The 18,189-nt window shown below is 43.1% G+C and overlaps 1 protein-coding gene across 15 annotated transcripts in view; it reads left to right on the top strand.

The window, feature by feature from the left end:
• Nucleotides 1–18,189, top strand: part of PRRC2C (proline rich coiled-coil 2C) — a 79,268-nt gene that overhangs the window by 52,466 nt on the left and 8,613 nt on the right. For 14 of the 15 annotated variants that reach the window (XM_053659291.1, XM_037167469.2, XM_053659288.1 and 11 more), the window contains 8 exons: nucleotides 4,271–4,456; nucleotides 4,599–4,850; nucleotides 6,012–6,104; nucleotides 8,804–8,905; nucleotides 12,186–12,387; nucleotides 14,114–14,317; nucleotides 15,615–15,727; nucleotides 16,081–16,217. In XM_053659291.1, the coding sequence (XP_053515266.1) occupies nucleotides 4,271–4,456; nucleotides 4,599–4,850; nucleotides 6,012–6,104; nucleotides 8,804–8,905; nucleotides 12,186–12,387; nucleotides 14,114–14,317; nucleotides 15,615–15,727; nucleotides 16,081–16,217 (1,289 nt within the window). The remainder of the gene's footprint in view (nucleotides 1–4,270; nucleotides 4,457–4,598; nucleotides 4,851–6,011; nucleotides 6,105–8,803; nucleotides 8,906–12,185; nucleotides 12,388–14,113; nucleotides 14,318–15,614; nucleotides 15,728–16,080; nucleotides 16,218–18,189) is intronic. The other variant, XM_053659289.1, reaches the window with a different exon arrangement.

Genomic DNA, 18,189 nt, shown 5'->3' with positions numbered 1-18,189 from the left:
CATCAAATGTAGTATGGGAGCAAGAGAAGTCTGAGTTCTGACTTCCAGCCAAGACGGAGGCATAGGTAGACATACCGTGCCTCCTCGCACGACCAAAATAAGGACAACCAAAATTTAGAAACAACATTAACAACCAGGACTGACAGGAAACTGAACTGTATGGAAGTTCAACAACCAAGGAGTTAAAGAAGAAAGAAACATTCATCCAGACTGGTAGGAGGGACGGAGTCTGGCAGCCAGGTGGAGAGGACTCGTGACAAAGCGGTGGCTGGTAGACCCGGGCACGCAACGTGGCAGCGGGCAGACCTAGCGAGGTGGCGGATTATGGAGGAGCATGGGGCACAAGGCGGCTGGCAGACCAGGTGGTCCCACATTCGAACTCAGATAAACCAGGCGAAACTGAGGAGTGAGAGAGACCAGGCAACTCAGGGCCCCAGTGCAGGGAAATAAAGCCTCAAAACACCAATTGAAAACACCTGTGGGGGTTGAGGTTCCAGGAGAGACTCCCAACCTCACAGGAGAGTTTGCTGGGGAGACCCACAAGGTCCTAGAATGTACACAAACCCACCCGCCCGGGAATCAGCACCTGAAGGGCCCAGTTTGCTGGGGGGAAGGGGTGGAAAGTGACTGAAATCTGGGAGAAAGCAGAGCAGGCACCATTGTTCCCTCTTGAACCCCTCCCCCACATACAGCATCACAACCCAGTGACTGGGTACCCCATCCTGGTAAACACCTAAGGCAACTCCCCTCACTACATAACAGGCACGTCAAGACAAAAAAAAATGGCCTAAACAAAACCAATCAAAGCTCTAGAAAAGATATAACTAAGTGACGAAGAGATAGCCAACCTATCAGATGCACAGTTCAAAACACTGGTGATCAGGATGCTCACAGAATTGGTTGGATTTGGTCGCAGACTAGATTAAAAAATGAAGACTACACTAAGTGAAATAAAGGAAAATGTACAGGGAGCCAATGGTGATGGGAAGGAAACTGGGACTCAAATCAATGGAGTGGACCAGAAGGAAGAAAGAAACATCCAATCAGAAAAGAATGAAGAAACAAGAATTCAGAAAAATGAAGAATGGCTTAGGAACTTCCAGGACATCTTTAAACGTTCCAACATCTGAATTATAGGGGTACCAGAAGGGGAAGAGGAAGGTCAACAAGTGGAAAAGTTATTTTGAACAAATAATAAAGGAGAACTTCCCCATCTGGCAAAGGAAATAGACTTCCAGGAAGTCCAGGAAGCTCAGTCCCAAAGAAGGTGGACCCAAGGAGGAACACACCAAGGCACATCATAATTACATTAGCCAAGATTAAAATGAAGGAGAGAATCCTAGAAGCAGCAAGAGAGAAAGAGACAGTCACCTACAAAGGAGTTCCCATAATACTGTCAACTGATTTCTCAAGAGACCTTCCAGACAAGAAGGGTCTGGAAAGAAGTATTCCAAGTCATGAAAGGCGAGGACCTACATCCAAGATTGCTCTATCCAGCAAAGCTTTCATTTAGAATGGAAGGGCAGATAAAGCGCTTCTCAGATGAGGTCAAATAAAAAAGTTCATCATCACCAAGCCCTTACATGAAATGTTAACGAGATTTATCTAAGAAAAAGAAGAAAAAAATATGAACAGTAAAATGACAGCAAACTCACAATTATTAACAGCCACACCTAAAACAAAAACAAAAAGCAAACTAAGCAAACAACTAGAACAGGAAGAGAACCAGAGAAATGGAGATCACATGGAGGGTTATCAACAGGGGAGTGGGAGGAGGGGGGGAGGTACAGAGAATAAGTAGCATAGACGGTAGGTAGAAAATAGGGGGAGGGCAAGAGTAGTAGGAGAAATATAGAAGCTAAAGAACTTATAAATATTACACATGGACATGAACTAAAGGGGGGAATGTAGGCAGGAAGGGGTCATGCAGGTTGGAGGGGAATTAAGGGGGGGAATGGGACAACTGTAACGGCATAATCAACTATTAAAAATTTTTTTAATGAAAAAAAGTTCGAGTTCTCACCAAAGCTTTTGGCTTGTGCAAGAAGAATGGTGTTTCTGTCAACTGAGATTGGGAAGCTGTGGAATGGATCTGCATTGGGAGAGAAGGTGAGAGAGGTCAGTTTGGGGCATGTCAAGTTTCAGGTGTTGATAATACATCTGAGTGGACTGGTCAAGTAGATAGTTGGACATGAGCTCAAGGATGTGATCTAGTTCCCAGACATGAATTTGAAAGTCACTAGAGGTTGCTCGACATGATATGGTTGGATGAGATGGCCAAGAGATTCTGAGTTCTACGTAGTTAAAAAAGAAAAGAGATTAAAAACTCAAGTGCTAGGGAGAGGTAAGAGATTTAAAAGCTAAGCAATTGGAAGAGTGGCCTGGAAACCAAGCAAAGATGAGTTTGCAGAAAGTGATAAATCAGTATGTTAGGTGCTGCTGGAAGGTCAGGTCAGACAGACCTTGGGAATTGACAGCTGGAGTTAACGGCGTGGAGGCCACTGGCAACTTGAGTGAGGAGGTAGAGCTGCAGGCGGGCATGGAAGCCCGGCCTTGGTGGATGTAACACAAGGAAATTGGGAGGGAAGATGAGTACGGAGAACTTAGTTTTGCTGTAAAGGGGGAGCAGAGAGATGGAGCAGAGGGTAAAGAAGTCTGTCTGCTGCCCCTCCCCCTGCTGCAGCTTCTGGCGTGGGTCTGGAGTAGGTAGGCCTCATCATCTGTTTCAAATGTTCCACAGGGAAACTTGTACAGTAGAGTTAACAGTCGCTGGATTCCATATTTCAAGATCTCAGTCGAATTCTTTTCCTTCCATCTGCTGGTATTGACATTATGATTAATCATAGAGCACTTCTTACACAGAAGGTTCAAGATTTTTATGCTGATATGAAGGATGAAGTGGAAAGTTTCTTTGCTTTAGATGGGTGTACTGGATTTAATAATTTTAAAATGTTTGGTCCAGGTTTTTAAATTACATTAAAGTATAGGAATAATTTCTTGGCTGCAAGATTTTTCTTGCAGTCTACTACAAGTTTGCAAAACCGAAGTTGCCTTTAGCCAGTTGGAGGAGCAAGATAATTTGGTATCTCATTTTTTGTCATATCTCATTTTTCGTCATTCTGTTTTATTAATGTTATGTGTTCTGGTTAGAATGTGATTTGTTGATGATGCTGTTTATTGTCCATGACTTTGGAGTATTTCGTTGTGGTGAAGTTTTTAATTAACAAAGTTGGTACTTTACTTTTAATTTATTTCACCGAATGAAAAAAACTCATCATTGGGACTTCTGGAATGACTAGTGAAATATACTTTTTCCTGATTAATATTTTGTTTAATACTATGAATGTTAGTTACACTAAGTAGATTCACAAAGATCAGTATTATAATCTAAGCTTTAGTTCCCGTCCTTGTATTCTGTATATTTTCTAAACATTTTTATTTCAAAGGGTATAATGGTCTTTCTAAAATTAATAGTCCTATTAACTGTCAGTCTAGTCTTTACAAGATTTTTGGGGGGGTACATAAAATTAATAGCTTTTAGTCATTAATTACTCCCATGTGCTCTACTGATACTAACATTTATGCTGAACTTACTATAGAATTTCAACATCAACTAAAGCAGATAGAAATTTTTATTCTAAGTGACATCGATACTTACTTGTATTTAAAAGTAGATAATCTGAATGACATGCCTTATTAGCACTGTGGACATTGTCACACTGGTAAACACAACAAGAACCTCACACAGTGATGTCACTTTGAGCACAGGGGCCAGAAATGATGTGAAGCGGTGACTGGATTATATGATCAAGGCCTGAAGTGGAACTTTGTCCTTGGTCTTTTTGTTTGTTCTTCCATGAAAAGATTAAGTGATTGTTAAGCATAGCTGTCTTCTTTCTGACACATTCATTTATTCATTCATTCATCTGTTTCTCATTGGTGGTATGTTTCTGCATTTGTTGCTTTTGCATTTCAGTGATGGAATAACTTAAGGCTGCAATTGCCTCTTGACCTCCCCATGATACGTAAAGCCAGGACTTTAAAAACTTGTGTCCCTATCCCAGTTTTCATTTTATCACTTGTTTCCTAAAACATACAAATCGTTGTTAAGGGCAAGATCTCCTAAAACTTAATGTCATTTAATCTCAGTTACTAGGTAGGTTGCCTCAATCCTCCTCCTCTTAAACTTTAAAATGGGTGCTGCCACGTAAATCATTCTGTCAAGTCTGAACTTTGTTTTGATAGCACGTTTTTAAATTTCTCTTACTAGAGAACAAAGAATGGTCAAGAAGGAGTTGAAATTGGAATTGACACAATTCAGTTTGGTGCTCCGGCTTCAAATGGGAGCGAAAATGAAGTGGTTCCTGTGCTTGCGGAGAAAACTGCAGACAAAGTACCGGAACCTAAAGAGCAGCGGCAGAAGCAGCCTAGGGCAGGCCCCATCAAAGCCCAGAAGGTAAACACAATTCCTACCCCAGGTGTCATTATGTAAAAGCCACCAACACTTAGTGAAAGCAGGTAACAGTTTTGAGTTGAGTTTTGTTTTCAGTGAATGCCTTTGATCATCATGTCTTTTTGCTAATAAACATTGACTTCAGCTTCCAGACTTGAGTCCAGTAGAAAACAAAGAACATAAACCTGGTCCTATTGGAAAGGAACGGTCGCTGAAAAATAGGAAAGTAAAAGACGCCCAACAGGTGGAGCCAGAAGGACAAGAGAAACTGGGCCCTGCCGCAGTGAGAAGCACAGACCCTGCTTCAACAAAGGAAACCAAAGCAGCCTCAGAGATGTCTGCCGAGATCGGCACGATGATCTCGGTGTCGTCCGCAGAGTATGCCACCAACGTGAAGGTGAGTGGCGCGGGGCCTCCCGAGTGCAGCTCCTCTGGAGCGTGTCTGAAACCACACCCGTGTTGTTTTTTCTTGAGCCACGTAATTCTCCGTGCTCTGTGGCTTATCGCGGCATTTCTAGGGAGAATGTGCACGTATGATCCAAAGAAATCCCTCGCAGTGATTTCTTTCTGTAGAAATGTACTTCCAGTCCATTCAGTAGTGAGAAGTGAAAAATGTTTACACAAGATTACAGTGGTTTTCGTTGGGTTTGTAGCCTTTGAAAGAGTCCATCTGCATTAGTTTTCTTTTGTTAATGGAGTTGCAGCAGAGCCTTACTTTGCCCACTAGGGAGATTTCGAAGTTGGGAACTAAACAAACTTCAGCCAGTTTTCTTCCAGGGTTGGACCAGATCACTGTCGCACTGGGTGAGCACTCAAGGAAGTCGTTGCCTTGTGCTTGGGGACCACATTGAATGAAAGATGCATAGGGTTAAAATATGTTAGTGAGTGAGTTCACTGCACTGGGTAACCCAGAGGGACTCACACTTGTGGGAGCAGCAGATCTCTGTCAGGCCTTCTGGGACACGCACTCACTGAGAAGAAAGTCGGGTGGACTCTTTCGTATTATGTGTGTATTTCTCTAGTAGAAATTCATGGGATTCAGTTCTACCACATTCAAAAGTTTCACGATGATGAACAAGACAGTTATCCTAAAATGTAATGCATTGCGGTAGCTAAGATCTTGACATTCACTTACTTACATTGTTTTATTTTGAAGAGAATAAAAAATGAATAGATGAAAGTAAGCTGTGGGCTGTGGCAGAGTAGGAGACACACACCCAGTTCTTTTAGTGATCCACAGAAAGTAAGCGTTCGGCGCTGCTGGCGACTCCTGATGCCACGCAGTGCTGCTGCTTTTATTTTTTTATTTCCTTTATTTTTTTAATACCTTTTTAAAATTGTACAGACCCCAGCAGGAGCAGAAGTGGCTCCTTTTCAGTGGCGGTTCCATGCTTGTTTTGTCCCACCGTTGGTATTTGTTGAGGTTGAAGGTCATTGATTCATCAGGTCTGCTCTGCTCTCCCACTTCCTTCCAAAACGTTGTAACTGTTAGGCTGTCATTAGGGGGTGACCGGTTAATTCAGTTTGAAACATGTTTTTTTCTATTACTACTCCACAGGAGTCTGTAACAGACTATACTACACCTTCCTCTTCTCTGCCTAACACTGTGGCTACTAATAATGCAAAGATGGAGGATGCTTTGGTTAATAATGTAAGTAATGGACCTGGTGTGGCAAGTTGGGATAGGAGCCTGGCTCTGGTCTGATAGATACTGTGTGGCCAACACCTAACTCTTCTTGGGGAAAGAGGTGGTCGCACGTTTGTATTTAGGAGCCCTGTAATACAGTTACAATTAGCAAACATGTTAAACTGAGGTTTTGTTTCTTCACCCAAAAGCCATCTTTCCATTTAAGATCCAGGCATGTGGTGCTTGTGTTTGGGTCTCTTTAGCACTAATCCTATTAACCTGACTTGGGTAAGAATTTTTGTTCTCAGCCGTTACATTCTATAGATTCATCATTCTCACTCTTTTTTTTTTTTTTTTTTTGGTAATTTTGTTCTAAAATGAAACCTTTTTATAATGCGGTGAAAGCTTACTCAATTAAAACAGTGTTGCCAAAGATTTCACTATTTCCTTTCATACGGGACCTTCACAACAACATACCTGTTGTGAAGACCAAGCCATAATGCATGTGTGAATACTTCAGCATTTCTTAAATGCATTATTTAAAGGTGATAAGTCATGTATATTTGGCTCTGGTTTCCCAGAGCAACCAGTTATAATTCAGAATTATGTTAGAAATCGTCACGGCCCGTCAGTTTGCCTAGTCCGCTGACAAACGAACACCCAGAAGTCAGGTGACCTGCGATGGTACAGTAGCTTTTCGGAGTCGTGTGTGCAGCCCTTGTTTTTGAGGACAGGGTGGTGGAAGCGTGGTCAGCTGCTCTCTCTTTAAAATGTTTCCTCTGCAGTAAGCGAAGGAATTTTCAAAAATATCCTTTGTGGGTGTATTTAGAAGTATCTCACACCAGGCTTTAACTGTGTTGTTTTGAGAATAAAAGCCCTGATTGTGACTTTGTACAGAGTTTTTCCTACGCTTTCTGTTGTTCCCTTAGCATCATATAGAATTTTAGAGGGGTGACCTGTGTTAGGGGCCACTTAATCCAACTTTGTCACCCAGCTGAAAGGCCCCTACTGTGTAGCTGAGGAAGAGGGAGAAAAAGAGTGCATCGCACCTTTCTCTTGGTGATAGTAGCTCAGTCTAGGAGCTAATTAATGTAATTTGTCTAACTTTTAGCTGTCACAAAATTTCATCTCATGTGCCAAATCCATTGCTCTGAACTTGTGGACAAAGGTTAGAATTTATTTAACTTCCTATAGGAAGTAGTGGAAAGCTTGGGAAGGGCAGAAAAACTTACTGGCAGAATAAGTGCTGGCTGATGTCACTGTGTTGGTGATCAGTTATTGAGTCAGTAATATCTCAGTGGAGTTACTCGTACTTGAACTGTGGTGTCTTTACCCTTTTTTAAAAATACAGAGTATTTCTTAGGTGTTACTTTTTTCTTTTCTTTTTGTAAAGATTTTATTTCTTTATTTTTAGAGAGAGGAGGGAGAGAAACCTCAGTGTGTGGTTGCTTCCCACGCACCCCCTTGGGAACCCGGCCTACAGCCCAGGCACTTGACCTGACTGGGAGTCAAACCCATGACCCTTTGGTTCGTGGGCTGGCAACCAGTCTACTGAGCCACAACAGCCAGGGCTTAGGCGTTACTTTTTCAAGAAAGTATGTGATGCTTTCCTGGCAAACTACGCTGTAAAAGTTAATTTATGAAATAGGGGAAATGAAGGAAAGATTATTCTCAGTCCCTTTTAAAAGTCATTGGAAATGCTTATGAGCATTTGAATAGTTTCTGTGTGGTTTGCAAGGCTAAATAACGAGCACAGTGACTTGGGCACCGAGACCATGAGGGGCAGAGGCCAGTCTGGTGGGTAGTGACTGGTCTGCCCTGGATTGGGAGCAGTGTATCCAGAGTGTGCACAAACAGAAAGCTCGGGCGGGTCAGGGAGCATCATTAGTGGTCCTCCGTTTGGAGTGATTTCACTGCATTGCTTGCTTGTGCCGAGTGTGGTGGTGATTTTGAACTTAGTCAGTACAGTGTTAAAAACAATGTCCAAAATTTTAGGGCCTTTTGAAATGTTTCCGTTTCCTTCATTAAGCTGTTTGGGAAGATCTGTTTTATGTCAGAACTTCTGTCTTTTTAAAAAGAGGCTTATTTCTTTTATTGAAGCTTAATATACTTTTCTCAGATCTTAGTTGATATTTCTTGGTTAGTGTTATCTTTTGTTACCGTTGTTTTGAATGTCTTGGAGGTTGTTATTATAGCGTGGCCAATCTCCATGAAGTAGTCCATGGTATTAGGATCTCAATCAGATAGTCCAGTGTCCCAGAGTGAGCACCTGCCACCCCCGCCTTCTCAGCCCGTTCCCGAGCATCTGAGTGAGCCACCCAAACCAACCAGACGGCACATCGCGTGCCACAGAAATCTCAAGGTCCTGAGACTTAGAGGAAAGAAAGAGAGGTGGGCGGTGAGTGTCTGATGCCTCCGAGCATGGAGCCTCTAGGAAGTCAGTGGCACCGAGAAGCATGGGCTTCAGGTGCAAGACCTTCTACTTGGGACAGACTCTTACGGTTCATCCATAGAAAGGCAGGTAATATTTCTCTTCAGGAATTTTATCTGAGGTGTCCAAAATTATCAGCTACCACAAATACAGTGTAATCTAAGTAATTAAAAATTCCATTTGGCTCTGATGAAAAATGAAATTTCCTTAGGGGACGGTAGTACTAACTTCAGCAGGGTTTTGTAGCAGACCGAGCCAGTTAGATTGTGATCTGTGTTGCCTGCCTTTTCAGGTGCCCCTGCCCAACACCCTTCCCCTCCCTAAGAGGGAAACTATGCAGCAGAGCTCCGGCCTAACTCCAGGTCCTCCGACTACTTTCAGCCTCACCTTCAAGGTATGTACCACCTCCGTCTTAAAGATCCTTCATTACTGCATGCAGGGGGACATAAGCTAATGGTAGAGAGAGAGAGAGAGAGAGAGAGAGAGAGAGTGTGTGTGTGTGTGTGTGTGTTTACTGGTTTTGTATGGTAAACAACAATCCTGAGGAAGTAGAGCTATGTTAAAATTACACCTTAAACTTTTTAAATAGCTTCTAATACCGCTCAACAGTGACTTGATATCCTCCTAACCTAAAGTGAGGCCTGTTGTGCTTGTGAATTTGGTCTTAAGTGACAGGAGAGCATTTATATTCCATGTTTGTACTAAGTTTCTCTTGGAGATCGTAATAATTTTTGGATATATTAGTTGCACACAAAAAAACAACTAGCTTGGTACTGCATGTTTTTATCCTAAGTATAAATGATGATAGAAATGTTAATTTTCTGTCTGTCCTATCAGTCATGTGAGAATTGAATGAAAGCAATACAGTAGTTAGAATATTTTATGAAGAGGTAGTTGATTAATGCAAGTGACTTTGAATTGATTGTTAGTGGATAATTTTTGAATAAGGAAGCTAAAGAGATGTTAGACGTGCTTTTTGCTGTCAAGCTCAGGCTTGATTTTCATCTCCTGTTGTCCTCATAATTTTCAGCTATGTTACTAATGCTTAGCTACAGTTGAGTTGTTTGAGAGTATTTTAAATGAGTTCATTCCAAGACTAGTCAGTTGGTAAAAAAGTCATGGAATTAAATGAGGGCATTTTTTAAGGCAGTATTTGCCTTAAAAATACCTCTGTTAACAGCAGTACCTCCTACTGTGGCGCTGGAGGGCGGGGAATCTCTTTGATGGTCTTCAGGGGAGGGGCCCACTAGGTGGTTCTGGGATGTGGCCCGTGTCCAGTCCCTTTGAGTCTCCAGCCCCCTTGCCCCTCAGCTTCTTTGTGAGAGACATAATTAATACACGCACGTGGAGACCACACAATTTTGAAAGACGGCCAGCTCCACTTCCTGTCCTCGCTGTCTGCACCCAGTCCCGTTTCCTGCCGGGCCCCGCTCAGCTTCAGTTGCCTTCCCACCAGAACAACGGCCTCAGTCTGTTTCCCGTTGTGTCTTGGTCTATTCACGGCAAGGGTCTAATGTCATGTCAACGGGTGTAACGCTAATTACCCTTTCAACCGATTGTTAATTCTCCAGAAAAACCCTTTAACATTGCCTTTCACTCAGTGTTTTTAATACTTCAAGAAAAAATAATATAGTTAGAATTAAAGTGAATTTAAATTAAATTTCATTAACTTAAAACTTACCCTGGCGTCCTTATTTTTACTTCTGACAGCTCTGTATTTGGGTAACATAAAAGGTATAGAAAAGTTCTGTTTTATATGGATATAAAACTGGATATTATTACTGACAGTGTATTTACCAAGGGGAAAAATATAGTTAAGTAATTATACTTTTTGGTTTCCTTGAATTTCCAAAATTAAAATCTAAATTATCCTGCTATTTAAGTAATGAAGTAAAGCCAAATGTATGTGGCCTATGTATTATGCAAGTTTGATTAGTTCTAATTTATGCTTTGAACACCATAAAACTGGTATAAAAAGCATTGTACTGGATCAAATTGCTCCAAATCACAGAATCTCCGTCTTAAAAGGCAGTTACATTAAGTTGTTTTTTCACACACGCATTCAAAATTTTAAAGCAACTTTTGTTTTAAAATAAAACAGATGTGAAACCAGCAAGCACAGTGCTGGTGAGGAAAAGATGTAAGCAAACATAAGCGTGTATTGTACTTTGAGTTTATGGAATAAGTCATTTTTTAAAAGGTTAATTTATATATTATGTCTGTTTTAAAAGGAAAGCAGGGAAGCATGTAATATTTCTCAAATTCTTACAATGGAAATAAGGTTAAAACTTCAAAAGTTGGTACAGAGAACCTATAAATTTCCTAATAACCATGCTATTTAAAAATCTTATTAAAAAGTAGTACACTCATGTAAGACATGGCAACTGAATTTTCCTTTGCTCGGTGGGACTGAAAACCTCAGACTCTGTGTGTGTGTGTGTGTGTGTGTGTGTGTGTGTGTGTGTGTGTGTGTGTGTGTGTGTGTGTGTCTTTGCCCCGTGTTCAAGTAGCCGTGGGGCTCTTGAGGGTCTGCGCCCGTGGGCGCTGGGTGCGGCCCGTCCAAGTGAGGGGAGACGCGCCTCGGTACACAGCGAAACGGACGCTGGGTCTGAAATGGTAGGTTTGTTTTTTTTTATTACAACATCTCAACTTTTATGTTCTTAGCAGGTTTTTATACTGAGTTGAATAAAATGTGATCAAAATTAGTGTCACCTCTTTATTTTTTAAAATGCAACGACAAAGTTTAAATTATATGTATGACTTGCATTTTTATGTCTGTTGAACAGCACTGTTCTAGAAAGACTGAAACTAGATTGAAGTAAGGCCTGTTGGTCACCTTTCCAGGAGCTAGGAGACCGCGGCTAGAGCTGGTGGCCCCAGACACAAAGGCACGCCAGTACCTGAAATGTCCGAGGAGGCCGAAATGGGGAGCAAGTGTCTCTGCTACACCCAAGCCTAAAACCTAGCTGCTTACATTACCATTTATCTGTCTGTCTATCTATTTATTTTTGGTTGATTGATTGATTGATTCCAGAGAGGGAAGGAAATAATGATCCGTTGCCTTTTGGCATGTGCCCTGACTGAAGACCAAACCCACAACCCAGGCATGTACCCTGTCTGGGAATCGAACTCACAACCTTTTGGGTTGAACAGTGACACCCAACCCACTGAGCCACACCAGCCAGGACCTACATTGCCTTTTAAAAACACTGTGAGCATAAAACAGCCAAACAAAAGGTGCCTGGCATCTGCCATTTGAAAGCCGTTGGCCTAAAAAGAAAAAACAGGGCGTGGGTATTGGTGGAGAGCCTCACATCAGGCCTGGCGCGGCCTGGTGGCTCTGTCTTCTTAGTCACTGGTCAGGGCAGGGACTCGGGTCTAGATGGTACTGCAGCTGTGCCAGTGTATGTCACCGACGCATTTGCCAAAGCCATCAGCAAGCTCTCTATGAAGACATCATCAAAGCCCACTGCCTCCCAATTTAAGTAAAAAAGCAGAGATACAGCAGGGGAATGAAAGGTTTGCAACCCCTTGGGTCCTCAGCATTTATTGTTGTCGTTTCTGAAAGATTATATTGGAATTTAAATATAGATATATGTACATGTGTGCAATGTTTTTATACACACACACACATTCTATGTTAGCATAGTGACTTGTTTGCTGTTTCATTGCAGATGGAGTCTGCCCGGAAGGCGTGGGAGAATTCTCCAACTGTGAGGGAAAAGGGCTCTCCCGTGACTTCCACGGCCCCTCCAATTGCCCCTGGGGTCAGCAGCAGTGCCACCGGGCCCAGTGGCGCAAATTACAACTCCTTCTCCAGTGCGTCCATGCCGCAGATCCCAGTCGCCTCCGTCACCCCTACGACGTCACTGTCAGGTGGAAGTCTCTGTGCCCTTTCTTTAAGAACCTTTCATTCGTGCTTACTTCTCAGGATGGCTTTCTGTTTACTGTCCCCCAAAAAAGTGTTGTTTGCAAAAGATGCCAGATTGTGCATAAGTAACTTCCTGCCAGTCTTACCCACGCCCCTCTCCACTCTCCCAGTTTCCGTTTAGCAGATGCTTCTTGGTGGCTCCCAAAGCACCGCTGGGCCTTCCTTTCTCCCCGTCCCTGCCCTGTGCCCAGTGTGGGTGCTGGTAAGCAGTTGGTGGGGGAAATTTTACTGTTTCTCTGAACTTTTCTGTAAAATTTACCTCTTGATTTTTACTTTTGAATTCACACACAGCTAATTTAACCAACTCAGAGATAAAACAGTCATGTGGCTTTAAAGTTTTTGGAGTCTGTATCTGATTTGAAGGAGGTGTTGGCCCAAATCTGCTGGGTTATTCTGTTGAAGAGTTTTGAGTAGAGCGTTTCTAGTCTCTGTTTTTTGAGCAGATGCTGTCCACTGGTTTGGGGATTTTTGTTTTTGTTTGTTTTTAAAGGAGAGTCCGTCAGCATCCCCAGTTAGAAAGGTGATCTTTCCTTAATTTGTCACTAGTGCGCAATCCTGTCATTTGGGAGGCTTTACAGCTCTCAGAATCGCAGGGGCAGTTTCTAAAACGCTCGACTCTGGGGGAAACATGCCCTTTCACCATGTGTATAAATGCGATTCTTTTACTGAACACACATTTCATTTCATGCTTCCCAATATTCTCTCACATTTCCAAACCAGTAACTAAACTCCTTTCCAATAGTTACAAAACACATGCAGCAAAGAATTTACTTTTTCCAACTGGTCTTCTTTACCGATGGCAATACTGCTCTCTCTTTTTCTGGGATTCTCTGCTAGTTTTAAGTACCAAGAGAACCAATCTTTGGGTTACACTACAGTTGTTTTGATATTATTTAGAATCAGAAGTGTGTTTGTTATTTATTAAGACAAACCCAGAGACTCATATCAAAAAGACTCTTCCAATTCTGTCTGCTGCTATGCAAGCATCCCCTGCCCCAGCTCCACCCCCGGCTGTGCTTGGGCCTCAGTCCACTGCAGGAGGGTCTGTCGGAAGAGTAGGAAATAAAGGGGCTGCAGAGCTTCCTAGTTCTTCCTTTGGAACCTAGCTATTTCATTTTTTTCCAGGTATGTGTGGTTTCTCCTTGGCCCTCCAACTAGGATAAATTTTTCCATGAGGGCCTTCCTGTCATCCTGCTGGTAGAGACTCGAGTGGAAGAGCAGAGGCCCCTTGATCTTGGTCCTCCTCTCTTGGATACAGCATCACTGGTTGTCTGATGCTGATGACCGCCCCATCTCCCTTTTTCATCAAATACTGGTGTTGTCATTTGCTCCAGTATTACCGTCATTAGAGCTCATTGATCACCGGAAATCTTTGATCTTTCAAGTTGTAGAATGCCACTTACTTGTCTGTCTGTGTCTCTCTCGCTCTTTTTTAAGGTACATGCAGGGGGAGTGCTGGGGAGAGGGGGAGAGCTATAGATAGATAGTGATAATTATGATAATGACATGTCTCCTTTTAGCCTGCGGTACACACCGCTTCTAAGTACATGGTGGGGCCACAGACATTAATTTTCTGGTTTCTGGTTGGCACTTGAGTTATTTTACTCTGAACAGCTATGGCACTTTAAAATATACTTTATTGTTCCCTTATTTTATCCCTCCCAAATACAGGAGCTGGTACATACACTACCTCTTCTCTGAGCACAAAATCTACAACCACGTCAGACCCTCCTAATATTTGTAAAGTGAAACCCCAGCAGTTACAGACGAGCAGCCTGCCCTCCGCCAGCCATTTCTCCCAGCTGAGCTGCATGCCCTCCCTCATCGCCCAGCAGCAGCAGAGCCCGCAGGTCTACGTGTCTCAGTCTGCGGCAGGTGGGGCCGGGCCTGAGTGGGCGGGGCTTCCGAATGCTTGTTTCTTTTCTTAGTTACCCTTTCCAGCTTAGGTGTTTTTTACCTGCTTTGCAAGTTTATTTCCACAAAATATTGACTGCTGTCTTTTTTTTTTTTTTTTTAAGATTTTATTTATTTATCTTTAGAGGGGAAAGGAAGGAGAGAGGGAGAGAAATATCAATAAGTGGTTGCCTCTTGTGCGTCCCCTGCTGGGAACTGGCCTGCAAATCAGGCAGGTGCCCGGACTGGGAATCGAACTGAGGTTGTTTGGTTCGCAGGCCCGCACTCAGTCCACTGAGCTACGCCAGCCAGGACGACTGCTGTCTTCTTGATAGGCATTCTGGCACTCTTGGCAATTGTTTTTTTCACACATATTTGACAAGTTAGTGTCTAATAACATAAAAAATAACTTACACATTTGAAACTATTCCAGTCATTACAGAAGTTTGTTTTCTGAAACTTGCCACATTCTAAACTTCATGGGGAAGAATAAACCTAAGAAAAAATTATGTATTGAGGGTGGGGTAACTTGTACTACTAAATGTCACAGTATTAATCTGAACTAAATAGTAAATGAACATTTGAATAATACTCTAACTCAGTAATGATTTAAATTCAAAATAACAGTGAAGCTATTTCTTGCCTTTCCGTGTGGGCAAGAGTAGAACAATTGATAACCAGCACCTTAATACCCAGTATCTATAAGGGTCATGGATGTTGTATTGGGCTCTTAGTTAAGTACCTTGCTGGTGAGCATATAAATTTGTCATAATTCTTTTAGAAAAGTTTCTCAGGGTATTTTATGTGTACATAACTGTAGCAACAATTTCATTGTTAGTAAGTTTATTTGTGTCAGATAAATAAGTTTACTTTTTTACAGATTTATTAACCAGAGATATGTGTATGAGGGTGTTCATTCATTGCAGCACCATTTATAATGGTGCCAAATTTAAAACAATATGGGAAGTTCTTCAAAACATAGAAAATTGCAAAATAGTGTGTATAATACATTGATACCTGTTAAAAATCTGTACCAAATTCTTTTAATTATTAAATGTCTGATCTTTTAAATATTTCACTAAACTGTAGTTGACAGGGTTAAAATTGGAGTGGGTTTGCTGTTCAGCAGGTTCTTTTTTATTTTATTGTAGTGTGTAATACGTTACTAGTGCACACCGATTGGCAGTGCATGAGAGCTTCATTTTAATGTCATAGATCGATGTGTTAAATTCTGAGACGAGACACTCACAACTGCTTGTTTCCTCCTGACGGTGTGTAGCTCAGATCCCAGCCTTCTACATGGACACCAGCCACTTGTTCAGCACGCAGCACGCACGGCTGGCTCCGCCATCGCTGGCTCAGCAGCAGGGCTTCCAGCCCGGCCTTTCTCAGGTGGGCACCACGGGCTGCTCCCGAGCTGCGGTTGCTCATTGGCAGTTTTATGGTGTGACCGTTATCTTGGGCTACATAGAATAGACTCTTTGAAGTCATAAACTTCTTTTAACAACATGGGACAACCCATAATTACCAGTGTTAAAACCTTGCCATATTTTGCTGAAGCTTAATGGTTAACAATGTAGAACCAAGTAATGGCTTGAAAGGAAAAGGTAAATGTTTACATTTGGTTTTGCTTTCAAAGGGAACTGGCACGTGGCGTGAATCTTTCGTTCCTTTCGTAGCTGATTGTGTTTCCCCCTGTCGTGCCTGTGTCCGCGGCCTCACACTGCTCTCTCCTTGCTCGGCAGCCCGCCTCGGTGCAGCAGATCCCGATCCCCATCTACGCACCGCTGCAAGGGCAGCACCAGGCCCAGCTGAGTCTGGGGGCCGCGCCCGCCGTCTCCCAGGCTCAGGAACTGTTCGGCTCTTCCCTGCAACCATATAGGTAACCACTTCAAAGTGTGTTTGGGGTTTGGAGACATTGTAATTGCCGACCTTTTTTGCCGTATCCCTCTGCTTCTTCCTGCACCCTATAAGCTAGGGTGACCCTGTTATAAACCGCATTATGTTGTTGATCAGGTTGATTGTGTCGTGAACCTCAGTCTCTGGTCATTTCAGTCCGACTTCACTGAACAAAGTCAGGCCTCAGAGCTTCTTGAAGAAGAGGGTAATGGCCATCCCGGGGTAGTTAAAGTCATAGGAGGTAGCTGCTAAGGGTCTCAGAAGTGCAAGTGCCATCTTGCTACTAAGAGCTAGAACTCGAGTCCGCTGCATCTGAGCGCAGGCCGAGGCAGACTGTGACGCAGAGGAGGAATGGAGGCCAGGCGAAGAAGGGAAGTCGCAGTGGTACGTGTGGCCGCCACGCAGCGGCTCGTGAAGTCAGTCTCCATACAGGCATCTCCGGGAGTCCGTGTCACCCCACTTGGCAGGGAGGTTGGGGTTTGAAGGGGTTGGGGTTTTGTATGTTTATTTGTTTACCTAAGGTTACACTGCAAATAAGTGACAGCCCCTGTTCAACCACAGGTGTGTCTCATCTCCAGCTTGAGAGTGGAAGCCTGGGGACAAGAATTGGTGGCAACAGCACTCACAGCAAGGCTGCTGTCATTCCTGCTCATTGTGGTGGCAATAAAATCCTCGAAACAAAAACTAAATTACTTAGAGCAGCTTAGGAAGGTTGGAGAGTTATGCATTTGCTTTTAGAAATGTGTTGGGTTTCGATGTGGTTCAGATAGAATTTCCACACTTTGTAGATTAGACTTGGCATTGATCGGTAAAGCTTGACAGTTTCGGCTGGTGCACTACAAGCATTTTCAAGGGCGAAGTCCCTGACTGGTCAGTCAGGCACTGACCTCTTTGTCTTTAGATGGTCACATTTTAAAAAATCACAACAGCCATTCAGCTGGACATGTAACACTATAGTAGCTGTCCAGTGTGAATGAATCAAAATACATTTTTTTTTTTGTCAGATCAACAAAAAAACACATTGTTGCTGTGCCACAGAGTTTCAGTGACTAGTCTCTGTGTGCGGAGATGACAGGTTGGAAGTCGCTGGCGCAGCTCGTTTCCTTCAGGTTTTACGTGAACCGTGACCCTGCGCCAGCCTGGGATCAGCTGCCTGCCCTTCCTAACGGAGGGTTGTCAGTGAACTCCAAAACTGTGGCTCTCGCTTTTGTTCTCCGTGAGCGATTCTTCAGTAGCACTTAGCACATCTGTGTAAGTCAGTTATATAGTATGTCTTATTTTCTGTTATCACCCCATTTAGTCAGTTCATTCCACGAGATTGCCTGTAAAAGTGAAACTATTTACCCCAACTAGAAGTTAGAGGCTGTCTCTTTTGTATTAGTAAGTGTGGGGGTATCTTGGAATTTGTGGCAAAAATAAAAATGTAAAATTTCTAATCCAGAAATAGCAAACAGATTCAGTCTCACAAACCAGTCTCCTTTGCACTGGTATCAGCTGCTTGACAAGTTGAAAAGCTGCAGCTCCTTCCAGCTCTGGCAGAGAGGCCGGTGGCCATGGGGGCAGAGGGCCAGTGCGGCGGAGCGGCCTGCTTGGCAGGAATGCCGTGTGAGCCCGGCTGCTGCTGGGAAGGCCCAGGTGTGCGGACTCTGAGCACTGGTCGCGTGGGCACCACACCCCTCTGCTGCTCCTGGCTCTCGGCTTTATTTGTGTTTATTAGTAGGGAATCCCCGAGTTAATTTCTCCCAGCACGGTTTACAGTGTATTGTGTTTTTCCCATTTTATTTATATTTGAAGCATAAATTACAAGGAGACATTGTTAAGATGACTTGTGACGTGAGATCAGGGGTGTCGGACTCATTTTCACTAGGGGCCGCATCCGCCTCTCGGTTGCCTTCAAAGGGCTGGGTGTACTTCAGGGCTGTAGAAATACAGGACTGCTCCTGAACAGTGAAGCG

Source organism: Artibeus jamaicensis, unplaced genomic scaffold (assembly GCF_021234435.1).
Source record: "Artibeus jamaicensis isolate MK-2021 breed Jamaican fruit bat unplaced genomic scaffold, CSHL_Jam_final scaffold_625, whole genome shotgun sequence".
Taxonomy (NCBI): Eukaryota; Metazoa; Chordata; class Mammalia; order Chiroptera; family Phyllostomidae; genus Artibeus; species Artibeus jamaicensis.
Note: the sequence above shows the minus strand (reverse complement) of the source record. Positions and strands in the feature narration are given on the sequence as shown.